This window comes from Heterodontus francisci, chromosome 33 (genome assembly GCF_036365525.1).
Source record: "Heterodontus francisci isolate sHetFra1 chromosome 33, sHetFra1.hap1, whole genome shotgun sequence".
Classification (NCBI taxonomy): Eukaryota; Metazoa; Chordata; class Chondrichthyes; order Heterodontiformes; family Heterodontidae; genus Heterodontus; species Heterodontus francisci.
Window position 1 is genome coordinate 43,059,164 of NC_090403.1, and position 13,287 is coordinate 43,072,450.

The 13,287-nt window shown below is 41.1% G+C and overlaps 1 protein-coding gene across 1 annotated transcript; it reads right to left on the bottom strand.

Moving 5' to 3' along the window:
- Nucleotides 1–650: 650 nt before the first annotated feature.
- On the bottom strand, nt 651–9,845 carry cntd1 (cyclin N-terminal domain containing 1). The gene is made up of 7 exons (XM_068012994.1): nt 9,464–9,845; nt 9,286–9,361; nt 2,827–2,995; nt 2,535–2,697; nt 1,920–2,064; nt 948–1,044; nt 651–778 (listed from the first exon to the last, which is right to left on the bottom strand). The coding sequence occupies exons 1-7, from the start codon at nt 9,654–9,656 to the stop codon at nt 662–664; spliced, it is 960 nt and encodes a 319-aa protein (XP_067869095.1). The 5' UTR covers nt 9,657–9,845; the 3' UTR covers nt 651–661.
- Nucleotides 9,846–13,287: the final 3,442 nt, after the last annotated feature.

Here is a 13,287-nt window from a genome sequence, read left to right on the forward strand (position 1 = left end):
CTGGATTGGCAACAATTTCTTAATTAGAAATAAATCATGACAACTTATTACATTAAAGACAGTATAGAAATTCTTCAGGTCAGGTGACCAAAAGCTTGGTCAAAGAAGTAGGTTTTAAGGAGCATCTTAAAGGAGAGGGGTGGGGATGTTTAGGGAGGGAGTTACAGAGCTTGTGGACAAGGCAGTTGAAGGCATGGCTGCCAATGGTGGAGCGATGATAATTGGGGATGGACGAGATTGAAGGAGCACAGAGATCGCAGAGGGTTGTAGCGCTGGACAAGGCTGCGGAGATGAGGAGGAGCAAAAGCCATGGAGAAATTTGAAAAGTGTATAGTGTATTCAAGTAATTTGGTTATGGAGGTGAGATGAAATGGATAATAACCATTTCCCTTTTATTTACAGTACTTTATTTTTAACCATTACATTTTATTTTCTTACCTGAAAAACTCTTTATATTTCTAAGAAGATTGTATAAAGCATTAAAACAAACCTCTGTTATGAATGTGAATTTAAACATTTAATAAGTATTTGTGATGTAATTTATCTGTACAAGTTTACAATTTTTTCCACAAATTATTTTAAAACTAACTGTATACCTCAGATTAGTGCTGTAGAATTTACAAAACCACTACCATTACTGCACTCAAAAGTACAGTATCAATTAATATTGGAACTTAGCATGATTTGCTCCTGGAAAAATGTGTTTTAATATTACTTGAGAAAACTCAGAGATGCTTTCTTCTGTTACACCACTAATTGAGGCCAGCTGCTGCACAACCTTTTTAAAAACAAAAACAAAATTAAGATAATTTTTGAGACAATCTATTGCTAATCTTTTCTGTTAGGAATACAGTTAAGATGCTTGAGAAGGACAAAAATAAATTAATTTAATTAACTGACTTCTAGTACGGTATTACATTTATAATATAATTTGTATTATTTACTACCTTGAGCCATGGTGTATAGTTCAGTATAAATGCACTTGTTCCAATGACTCCCACAGCTAGAAGCATGCAGTCTTCCTTTACGGACAAAAATTTTGCTCTATGAAAAAGTAAAATGTTATTTGACTTTGTATTTGTTTTAAAACAAATGTAAGGGAAAATCTGGACTTCTCACAAATTATAAGTGCCTCCCATTTTTAACTTGCTGACTGCGAGTGTTAGCTCTCAACCAGAGCGTTGGATGAAGTGCTGTGCATGAACAAGGTGTTTCATTATGGGGGTGAAGGCAACTGCTAATTTTTTTTTCTCTGTACTTATAGTAGATTGAGCAGAACTTGAGATTTTTTCTTATTTATCTGAAAATTAACTCCTATTTAAGGAAATTATATATAAATAATGCTTTGATGCAGGTATGAACATTGTAAGTTCCATGCAGAAATCGTACACTATAAAAAAAAATCACAAAATAGCCTTGACTTTACCCTACTTTTATCTTGTGTGTTTCATATTCCCTTCCCCGGTTTTTAATAGTAAACATTTCCTCCACAGATACATCTTCAATTGCCAACAATGTTTATTACTATGGTATTATTAAAATAATCATACTGCCATATACCTTCTGGTGCTGCACCACTGCCTAACAGAAAGGAGGCATCAAAACTGAAAGGCTTTTTTGAAAAAGGATTTCAGTAGCAGAATGACTTAAGCTGAAGTCAAGAAGACTTGACTTATGAGCTATTGGAACTATTGGACTAAATTAACTGCCTATCTTAGTGTTCAAGCAAGTGATTATTAAAAAAAAAATTTGTTGCCAAGCTTAATTTGTTGGAGCTAAGTTTACAATTTTTGAAATATAAGCTGTAACCATCTTCAATTCCCTATTTACTATTTTGAATTTTAAAAAAACTAAGAATCAAAAATCATTTTTTTTGAAAAAAAGACTTGATTCTAAATGCGACAAACAAAAATACTCACCTTTGGAGTTCATTAGGTGTAGAATTTTCAATAGCAATTTTTAATAAGTTTTCATAGATGGTATTTCTCATGAGGTAAACAAATTTCAGCACCTTAAGGGAAATACTGTGTAGGTGCTTAATAGGAACTGATGGATCATTGTACCCTTAAAAAAAAAAGTATCATAAAATTATTTGTTTTGAACATTGTTTAAATTATCAGATTTTAATAAAGTGCACAGGAATTAAATTTGTTTTTTTTTTAAAAGTACATTTGGGTGAAACTATTCCTGTTTTAAAAAGAATTACTATGAATTTTGTCAGTTAAGTTGTCGCTGTTGAAACTGACAAATTTAGTAGTAATAGTACTAACTAATTGAATTTGCCTTTGTTCAATCAAAATATGCACATTTGGTTTTTCAGCGGCTCACTTGGTAAAGGTGGCAGATAACTAAGCCACACATCGTCATTTTGACTCAGTTAACAGCACTGAAGTATTATTTTCATTAATTCATAAACTGTTAACAGACAAAACTGAATTTGCATGCTTATCAGATTCCAGTCTCCTAGGTTTGATATCTGGCTACAATACAATCTCAATTGCTATTAACTAGGGATTACATTTTTTCTCACTCACCCATGACTTCTAATAGTATTTCAGTGTGAGTGAATGGGGAAGGGACATTGACTTGAAAACTCAGAGTTTCAAGGACAAGGAGTTCTGAATCCAGAAAATCTTCTCTTTTATATGAGTGACCAAGAGATTGGAGAAATTTCAGGGCCATACTATTGTTAACAATCTGGAGAAAGAGATAAAGAAAAAATGGGTTGCATTCCTTGTTCCATTGAATAATTAAGATGGAATTTGTATTTTACGTAATACCTATAACATTGCACAAGAAAGGTTCTGATGATGATGCTATCTTTACCTGGTAATGAAATGAGATCTTGCTTGCTATTTGAACACAAGACATGATCCGTAGTACAAAATGATCTTGGATTCTAACCTGTAATTGTCCCCAAGCATACTTTTCTGTGTTTTTCTCAGAACCTGTGCATGTAGATGAATAGAGTTTTTCAATGTATCGAATCATAAACCTGTGAAATAGAACAAATAACATGTAAGGTACATTGTAGCTGGTCTCACGATGAAAGTTTTTTTTAGGAAGAACACTGGCAGTTTCTTTAAAAATTATTTTATAAAGGAGCCTGAAATCTGGCTTAATTATATAAATAGTTACCTGCTCAGTATTTTCCTCCAAATAGTTATGCAGTTTCCACTAAAAATCTTTTCTGGTACCTTTGGAAAAAAAACTCCAAACAGTCTGTGGTGCCGAACACAAATGGCACCTTAAATGGAAGAATTTTCTGTTGTGGGTACAAACTGAACTTAATGTAACTCATGTTTTAGCAGTAAGGAAATTAAAAAGTAATTTTAAAACTAAAGCCGCAAAATGACCATGCTCACCGCTGACCTCATAGAAAGCTGCCCACAAAGGTCTAGTGATATCTGTGGCATGGATTTCACTTTTCCCACCATTAATTTGATTCTGGTGCCAACTGTGGGAGCTTTCTGATGTCTGGCAACAATTATGTCATCAAGTGCATTAAGCAGCCAATCACACTGAAGTATTCTCTCAACCAGCAAACCAGGAAGTAAAATGCAATCCTTCACTTTTTAATAGTTTTAGAACGAAATAAAGACTGGGCCATATACATGGGAGTAAGGCAGAAGATGAAATATCAAACTTGTATAAAATTAACCGATGGAAATTTCCAATTGTAATGAAATAATTTGACATTCTACAAATATAAAATTAGTTTTTCTAGGGTCAGAAAAGTTGTTCAGTAATTATGAGTTTAGTATGCTGTTTAAAAACTCCATTTCACCTCATTCAACAATGTGTAACTTTTTCAAGGGTTTTTACAGCAAGACTAATAGTGTAAAAGTGGAAGATCACGTCAATTCAAGTGATTTCAAGACTTCCTTCTGTGGAGACTTCAAAAGCACAACCTGTGAGGGAGTAGGGAATCAATAACAGCAACTTCTACATCTCCACATTTAAATGCATCCGTGTGGATATCAGAAGTTGCTGTCAGTTTCACAGTTGTTATTATGGTGAATGCTAAAAGTTTTGCCATCATTGCAACCACAAAATCCAGGCCAATAAACTTTACATTTGCAAAGTGAAATATTCTTTTAAGTAATGATCAATATATTTTGATCAATATATTAAAAACTATGCATCTTCTATAAATAACAAATGAAAATGATTCATTAAATGGGAGTAATTTAAAGATAGTGATGGCATCAATGATTTCAAGTTATATCATAAAACATGAGTAAAATGCAAGTAATTTATCATAGTGATGAGAACATAACAAAAGGGAAGGATGAGAATAGGCTATTTGAGCCACTGAAAGTTGTTTCTCTCCAGCTCCTGCAGTTTGGGATCTATAGTAAAATTTCTACTGCACTGAACACATCAATACGATTCCTGGCTTGAGATCACTATTGTATATGGATTTTGTGATTTTTTTTTTGTCTTCCATTTCCTGGTATTGGACGTTATGGTAGACATTGCGAGGAAGCTTCATGTAGCTGGTGTATAATATTCACATTGGAAGATTAACAATATGTACATTGTAATACAATAATAATGACAATCCACATTTAATTTCAGAAAGAAATAATTTTAATTCTACTGATAGAGTGGAATCTTAATGAGCATTTGTTTGCTTGTGAATCATCTCCTTTGGCCTCCTTGTCTCGAGAGACAATGGGTAAGCACCTGGAGGTGGTCAGTGGTTTGTGAAGCAGCGCCTGGACTGGCTATAAAGGCCAATTCTAGAAGGACAGACTCTTCCACAGGTGCTGCAGATCAAATTGGTTGTCGGGGCTGTAACTTTTTTTTATTCATTCAGGGACGTGGGCGCCACTGGCTAGGCCAGCATTTATTGCCCATCCCAAATTGCCCTTGAGAAGGTGGTGGTGAGCTGCCTTCTTGAACCGCTGCAGTCCATTTGGGGTAGATATACCAACAGTGCTGTTAGGGAGTTCCAGGATTTTGACCCAGCGACAGTAAAGGAACGGCGATATAGTTCCAAGTCAGGATGGTGTGTGACTTGGAGGGGAACTTGCAGGTGGTGGTGTTCCCATGCATTTGTTGCCCTTGTCCTTCTAGTTGGTAGAGGTCGTGGGTTTGGAAGGTGCTGTCTAAGGAGCCTTGGTGCATTGCTGCAGTGCATCTTGTAGATGGTACACACTGCTGCCACTGTGCGTCGGTGGTGAAGGGAGTGAATGTTTGTAGATGGGGTGCCAATCAAGCGGGCTGCTTTGTCCTGGATGGTGTCGAGCTTCTTGAGTGTTGTTGGAGCTGCACCCATCCAGGCAGGTGGAGAGTATTCCATCACACTCCTGACTTTTTTTTTAGATTAGAGATACAGCACTGAAACAGGCCCTTCGGCCCACCGAGTCTGTGCCGAACATCAACCACCCATTTATACTAATCCTACACTAATCCCATATTCCTACCAAACATCCCCACCAGTCCCTATATTTCCCTACCACCTACCTATACTAGTGACAATTTATAATGGCCAATTTACCTATCAACCTGCAAGTCTTTTGGCTTGTGGGAGGAAACCGGAGCACCCGGAGAAAACCCACGCAGACACAGGGAGAACTTGCAAACTCCACACAGGCAGTACCCGGAATCGAACCCGGGTCCCTGGAGCTGTGAGGCTGCGGTGCTAACCACTGCGCCACTGTGCCACCCTTACTTGTGCCTTGTAGATGGTGGATAGGCTTTGGGGAGTCAGGAGGTGAGTTACTTGCCTTAGGATTCCTAGCCTCTGCGCTGCTCTTGTAGCCACGGTATTTATATGGCTACTCCAGTTAAGTTTCTGGTCAATGGTAGCCCCTAGGATGTTGATAGTGGGGGATTCAGCGATGGTAATGCCGTTGAATGTCAAGGGGAGATGGTTAGATTCTCTCTTGTTGGAGATGGTGATTGCCTGGCACTTGTGTGGCGCGAATGTTACTTGCCACTTATCAGCCCAAGCCTGGATATTGTCCAGGTCTTGCTGCATTTCTACACGGACTGCTTCAGTATCTCAGGAGTCACGAATGGTGCTGAACATTGTGCAATCATCAGCGAACATCCCCACTTCTGATCTTATGATTGATGGTAGGTCATTGATGAAGCAGCTGAAGATGGTTGGGCCAGATGATTGACCTCCAACAACCACAACCATCTTCCTTTGCGCTAGGTATGACTCCAGCCAGCGGAGGGTTTTACCCCCTGATTCCCATTGACTCCAGTTTTGCTAGGGCTCCTTGATGCCATATTCAGTCAAATGCTGCCTTGATGTCAAGGGCAGTCACTCCCACCTCACCTCTTCAGTCCATGTTTGAACCAAGGCTGTAATGAGGTCAGGAGCTGAGTGGCCCTGGCGGAACCCAAACTGAGCCTCACTGAGCAGGTTATTGCTAAGCAAGTGCCGCTTGATGGCACTGTTGATGATGTCCTTTAGGACTCAGCCAGCTCAGTCAGTAGTGGTGCTACCGAGCCACTCTTGGTGATGGACATTGAAGTCCCCCACCCAGAGTACATTTTGTGCCCTTGCCACCCTCAGTGCTTCCTCCAAGTGGTGTTCAACATGGAGGGGTACTGAGTCATCAGCTGCGGGAGGGCGGTAGGTGGTAATCAGTAGGAGGTTACCTTGCCCATGTTTGACCTGATGCCATGAGACTTCATGGGGTCCGGAGTCAATGTTGATTCTCAGGGCAACTCCCTCCCTACTATATACCACTGTGCCACCACCTCTGGTGGGTCTGTCCTGCCGGTGGGACAGAACACATCTGGGGATGGTGATGGCAGTGTCTGGAACATTGTCTGTAAGGTATAATTCTGTGAGTATGACTATGTCAGGCTGTTGCTTGACTAGTCTGTAGGACAGCTCTTCCAACTTTGGCACAAGCCCCCAGATGTTAGTAAGGAGGACTTTGCAGGGTTGACAGGGCTGGGTTTGCCGTTGTAGTTTCCGGTGCCTGGGTCAAGGCCGGGTGGTCTGTCCGGTTTCATTCCTTTTTATTGACTTCATAGCGGTTAGGAACAACTGAGTGGCTTGCTAGGCCATTTCAGAGAGCATGTAAGAGTTAACTACATTGCTGTGGGTCTGGAGTCACATGTAGGCCAGACCAGGTAAGGACAGCAGATTTCCTTCCCTAAAGGACATTAGTGAACCAGATGGGTTTTTACAACAATCGACAATGGTTTCATGGCCATCATTAGACTAGCTTTTAATTCCAGATTTATTAATTAAATTCAAATTCTACCTTCTGCTGTGGTGGGATTCGAACTCATGTCCCCAGAGAAATACCCTGGGTCTCTGGGTTACTAGTCCAGTGATAATACCACTACACCACTGCCTACCCCGTTGGTTTACACAGTCGGCTCTCCCCTTGCGCTTGTCTTTTTTCCTGCCAACTGCGAAGTCTCTTCGACTCGCCACTCTTTAGCCCCGCCTTTATGGCTGTCCACCAGCTCTGGCGATCACTGGCAACTGACTCCCACGACTTGTGATCAATGTCACAGGACTTCATGTCACGTGTGAATCACACTGCAGTAATCAATGTGAATTATAAAACCAATCTTAAAGGAGCAAAACTAAGTACAATTTCTAAATCAAAACACAGACTACACAAATACACAAAAATGCAATGAATCCAGAGAATTTTAATCAATGGCAGGAAAATCTATGCTAAAAGATGGAAGCAGGAATATTTCTAAGTAGGACATGTTAGATTTTTGATCTCCGATGGGTTGTGGACGTTTTATATTGAAAGCATTGTAAATCGTCCTACATTTTTTTTCTTGAAATACGATCCTATCTGTTTGTAACATTAAAATTTATACAAAGGAATAATCGATTTACTGAATATTGTGTGTCCTTCATCCCTGCACCTGACTAGCTCAAATTTATTCATAAAATGCCAAATTTAAAATGAAAACAGATTGGTAGTATCACAATCAATGACTAACATTTCTTTTAAAAAGGAGAGAGAATTAGCCTTTGATTGACTTTTAAGAATAGCAGTAGTAAATGGAACACTGTAAATACCTACAGGTCAAAAACCATGCAGTGGTAATTAAAGAACAACTTATCTACAGATGATTCAAAAGCAAGATTTGATTACCATACTCAATTTCAAGTTGCACTCTCTGCCTAGTGCAATGCAATTCACTTTGCAGGTCATATTACCTCTATACACTTTTCAAGATAGTTACGCATAATTTTATCTAATAACAAACCTGGATGAATCCATCTGCCATATCCAGCACGTCTTGAATACTTTGGCTATCTGCAACACCTGATGGTGGTGGTTGTTGGACTTTGTCTCCTTTCTGCTTGCCTTTTTCAGCTACTTTCAGGAATTTCTATCTCAGCTGCTCTCCCTCTCTGGCTGTTCTGAACTCCTCATTCTTTTCAGCTGCTCTCACTTTCCAGGTTGTCTCAGAGCTTTCTCATTTCTCTAGGTTGTTCTCCCATAGCATTGGGTTTCTCAGCACCACTTTGTGGTCCAGGCACTCACTCCAGCTTGAGACCTTGGACACTGATAGGAAGATGTAGCAATCTCCAGTTTGGCCTCCTGCCCCTCCCATTTCCACATACTTACCATACCACTCTTAACTTTCTGAATGGGTCTTTCACACCAGCTCTTGTCACTTGCTCTTGCTTTCTGGTCCTCAGCTTTCATCTCCTTGACTCCCGCCTGCTTTGTCTTTTTCTGTATCTCTCTATCAATCTACCCTTAAGTCACTTCTTACATTCTAACAATAATCACACAACCAATTTATGTCATTTTTCCCCACACGCTTGGTGCTTTTGTTGAGCCATTGTACTTCCCATCAGCTTTGGCTTTTATTTGCAGTTCAGAAACTCAAATCGGGTAGGGTGAATTGTTCTGGCTCCATGAACAGATGTTTGGCTTCTTGGGCACAGATTTTATGCACTGCTGCTTCCTTCTACATTTAATTTTCTACGGGAATAAATCAGGACCTAAGAATGAAGTGGGCCTGCAGTGTTAACAGACTTTAGACTTTGTGGTCTTAAAAGAACAAGACTTTTAAACACATCTCTATTTTAGCAGCAGAATAAGCCAGCGCATCGTCTATTGCATGGTATACTGCTGAAGAAAAATAAAATCAACTGGGTCAAATAAACATCAAGCAAGTAGTGAACTGTGTATTTTGTTTTATAATTCTGGGACTGGCCAGTTGGGCTTAAATGGTATTTTCCCAGTCCCTTTGCATTCCTATACTCCTATTTAATAAAACTGCCTCTCATTTTCCCAAAATATCCACCAGTATAATTTGATTTACCTTTCCAGTATTTCCACGGCTTGATATCTTGTAACCTGATGAAGCCCCAGTTGCTCACAAAGGAGGAAAACAAATTCTGTGATGCAGAATAATAAAAAGAAAATGAACAGGGACATTAATTGCAAGTGAGGTTTACACGAAGTTGGCTTCAAACACGGCAAATACGCCGTACGCACACCTATTAATCTTAATTTTTTGAAACTGCCTGCGTGCTGGGAGAGGTTGATCAGGTTATTTTCATTCTCCTTGGCCACATCGACCAGAAACTCTTCCAGCATGTCCGGCGAAACGGCGCTGAACGCCAGCTCGGGCGTCTTTTTGCCGCAGCTCCGGCTTTCGCCCGTTTTTACCACCACCACTTTATTCATCATCGCACAATCCGTTGGGCCTCCCGAGCTGAGGGTCAGGCTGCGGCTGAGCGCCAAAGGTGCGAGGGCCTGGCCAAATTTTACAGGGGCGGCTTTGGGTTGTCACAAATCCTTAACCTATTCCGTTGAGTGCAAAAGTGTGCCACTAAATATGACGCGCAAATGCACATTAAATATTTCGCAAACGAGTCGCGAAACCCGCACAGCCAAGCGTCTTTCCTTTTGGGAGGGTCTGAATAAAATGGCGGCGCCCCAGCCCGCTCCGCGTGCTCTGGAACCCGCCACAACCCACCCGAACCCGCCTGCGCACTGCGCCGGCCCTCGCCGACGGCATTCCGCCTGCGCCCGGCATACCCTACTTCACCTGCGCACCGTGCCGGCCGCCGGCCCTCACCTACCCCCACTCCGCCTGCGCCTTGTGCCGGTCGCCGGCCCTCGCCGCCACCACTCCGCCTGCGCTCGGTGCCGGCACCCGGCATACCCCACTTCACCTGCGCCTTGTGCCGGCCCCCGGCTGCAGTGTTCAGTCCGTTGAAGCGCTTTACATCCAATGAATTTATTTTTGTGCTGAAGTGCCGTCGCTGTTTGCAATGCGGGAAACGCGACCGCCAATTCTGCGCTCAGCAAGATCCCACGAGCTGCAATGTGTTGGTGGCCGGCTAATCCGCCCTAGCGCGATGTTGGTTTTGGGGGTAAAACATTGGTCAGGACACCAGGGGAGATCGTGTATAGAGCGCCCCGGGGTCTTTCAGGCCCATCTGGAGAGGGAAGATGGGGCCCTGGTTTAACATCTCATCCAGAAGGCGTTACTCACTCAGGCCTGCACTGGGGAGTCAGCCTAGATATTGTATTCAAGTGGGACTCGAACCCAAAACCTACTGATTCAGCCAGTGAGCCAGTAAAAACCATATAAGCAGTCTTCTCTCTCCCTCTCTGAGCATTCATTGTTGCTTCCATAACAAAGCTTACAGGGGAGAGCAATAACAAGGGACACAAGTATTAAAATTTGTCTCCCAACTTTGAGAAACCACATGAGCATCACACCGTCCCCTATCTTGTCATTAACATTTTTAAACGGGCACCAGTTTTAACTTTATTGCTGTTAATTTCCATTTGTTTTTATTGCTTCATTGTTTGGATTTATAAATGCTGCAAATTATGCAGTTGAAGAGTCATAACCTACGAGGCTACAAGGACCAGGAGCCGGAAAGTGGGATTAGGCTGGATGGTTATTTGTCGGCTAATGCAGATACGATGGGCTGAATGGCCACCTTCCATGCTGTAAATTTCTATGATTCTATGAATATTTCCTGGCGCTATTGAAAAATGCCACACTCTTGGCTCACATGTAACCCCTGGCCGTGGACCCAGGAGCTTGGTTTCATATTAGTTGCATTGCAGGTGTCAGCCGGGAAGGTGGTGGTGTAGTGGTAATGTCACTGGACTAGTAATTCAGAGGGCCACGCTAATGCTGTGGGGATATGGGTTTGAATCCCACACGGCAGATGGTGAAATTTGAAATCAGTTAAAATCTGGAATTAGACGGGGGGAAAAAGCTAATGCTGACCATGAAACCACTGTCGATTGTTGTAAAAATGCACCTGGTTCACTAATGTCTGCTGTCCTTACCTGGTCTGGCCTATATATAATCCTAGACCCACAGCAATGTGGTTGAGTCTTAAATGCCTTCTGAAATGACCTAGCAAGCACTCAGTTCAGGGCAAGTACGGATGGACAATAAATGCTGGTCTACATCCGCGACGCCCACATCCCGTGAACGAATGACAAAAAAGCCGCACTATTGAAGTAGCATATAGCAAGTTTTATCAAGTGCTTGAACTAACTCATATGGCTAATACAAAAGCAGTCTGGACGAAAGGTCATTGTTCTGAAATGTTAGCTCTGTTGTTTTTCCCTCTACAGATGCTGCCTGACTTGCTGAATATTTCTAGCATTTTCTATTTTTAATCTGCATGGCTAATGTTTATTGATAATATTTCATAAAGGGTTAGTTTTTATTCAAAGATGGCTACACTCCTTGTTCCATACCTGCCTTTTCTTTAGGCTTTGAAATCAGCACTCAACTTTTTGATGGTTTTACATGTTCCATCTGAACAAGAATAGCTGTGTTCCATGTTTTATGGTCCTTTAGTGCCACCAAGTGGTTAAAGATCACAGGAAACATTAATGGCCTCATGATTTAAATTACTCAACAATAATTTATATGGTACACTAAATATCAAAAAATGTCCCAAAGTGCTTCACAGAAGCATAATTCAAAAAAAGAAGCTAAGTGATGTAAATACAAGTAGAAGTGACAAAAAGCTTTGTCAAAGAGGTGTGTTTTAAGCAAAGTCTTAAAGGAGAAGAGGGAGATGGAGAAGCAGAGTCTTTGCATCAGATCCATGATCTTTGAAGTCTCTTGCCAATATTATCGATTTTAATCATTGTCACTCTTATTAATTTTGCATCATAGGTATATGATACAAACACCTTGACGAAAGAGTTTCTTTTCATTTGGCTGGTTGCAGCCCACATATCGTGGAACAATTTAGAATGCTTCTGCACTGTCTCACCATATTCTGTCAGGAAGTCGAATTTTCCATTCTGTAGAACTGTAATCTTTCATTCTCATGGTTTAGGGAAATGCCACTCTCTTGCTAGCAGGCTTGTTGAGATTAATGCTAATCACTTTTCTGTTATTAAGCTTGATGAACAGCGCCTTATCTTTCTACTAGGCACTTTACAGCTTTCCATTACGGCCTTAACATTGAGTTTAACAACTTTAGTCCTTAACCACTGCTCCCATATTCTCTCGGACAGTAGGTTGCACCAGAGCCACTGGGAACATGAGAAGTATGAGCAGGAGTAGGCCATTCAGCCCCTCGAGCCTGCCCCACCATTCAATAAGATCATGGCTGATCTGTCCCAAGCCTCAATTCTTTCGGGCCTGCTCCGCATAATCCTCAACTCCCGGAGATTTCAAAAATCTATCTACCTCCTCCTTCAATACAATTAATGACCTGGCCTCCACAACTCTCTGAAGTAGAGAATTCCAGAGATTCACCACCCTCTGAGAGAAGAAATTCCTTCACATCTCAGTTTTAAATGTGTGACCCCTTATTCTGTAAATATGTCCCCTAGTTCAAGATTCTCCCACCAGTGGAAACATATTCTCAACATCTACCCTGTCAAGCCCCCTTAGAATCTTATATGTTTCAATAAGATCACCTCTCATTCTTCTAAACTCCAATGAATAGAGGTCTAACCTGTTTAGCCGTTCTTGATAAGACAACCCCTTCATCCCAGGAATCAGCCTCGTAAACCTTTTCTGAACTGCCTCCAATGCTAGTATATCCTTCCTTAAATACGGGGACCAAAATTCTACCCAATACTCCAGGTGTGGCCTCACCAACACCTTGTACAGTTGTAATAAGACTTCCCTATTTTTAAACTCTAACCTCCTAGCAATAAAGGCAAAAATTCCATTTGCCTTCTTGCATGCTAACTTTTTGTGTTTCCTGTACAAGAACACCCAGATCGCTCTGTACTGCAGTATTTTGTAGTCTTTCTCCATCTAAATAATAATCTGCCTTTATTCTTCCTACCAAAGTGGATTACCTCACACTTGCCC

Excerpts from the sequence above, each read along its gene's own strand:
- cntd1 (XM_068012994.1), bottom strand. The coding sequence starts at position 9,656 with ATGATGAATAAAGTGGTGGTGGTAAAAACGGGCGAAAGCCGGAGCTGC. Across the intron at positions 2,996-9,285 it reads GCCGTGGAAATACTGGAAAG|GTTTATGATTCGATACATTG; the intron begins GTAAATCAAATT and ends TCTATTTCACAG. Across the intron at positions 2,065-2,534 it reads AATACTATTAGAAGTCATGG|GGTACAATGATCCATCAGTT; the intron begins GTGAGTGAGAAA and ends TTTTTTTTTAAG.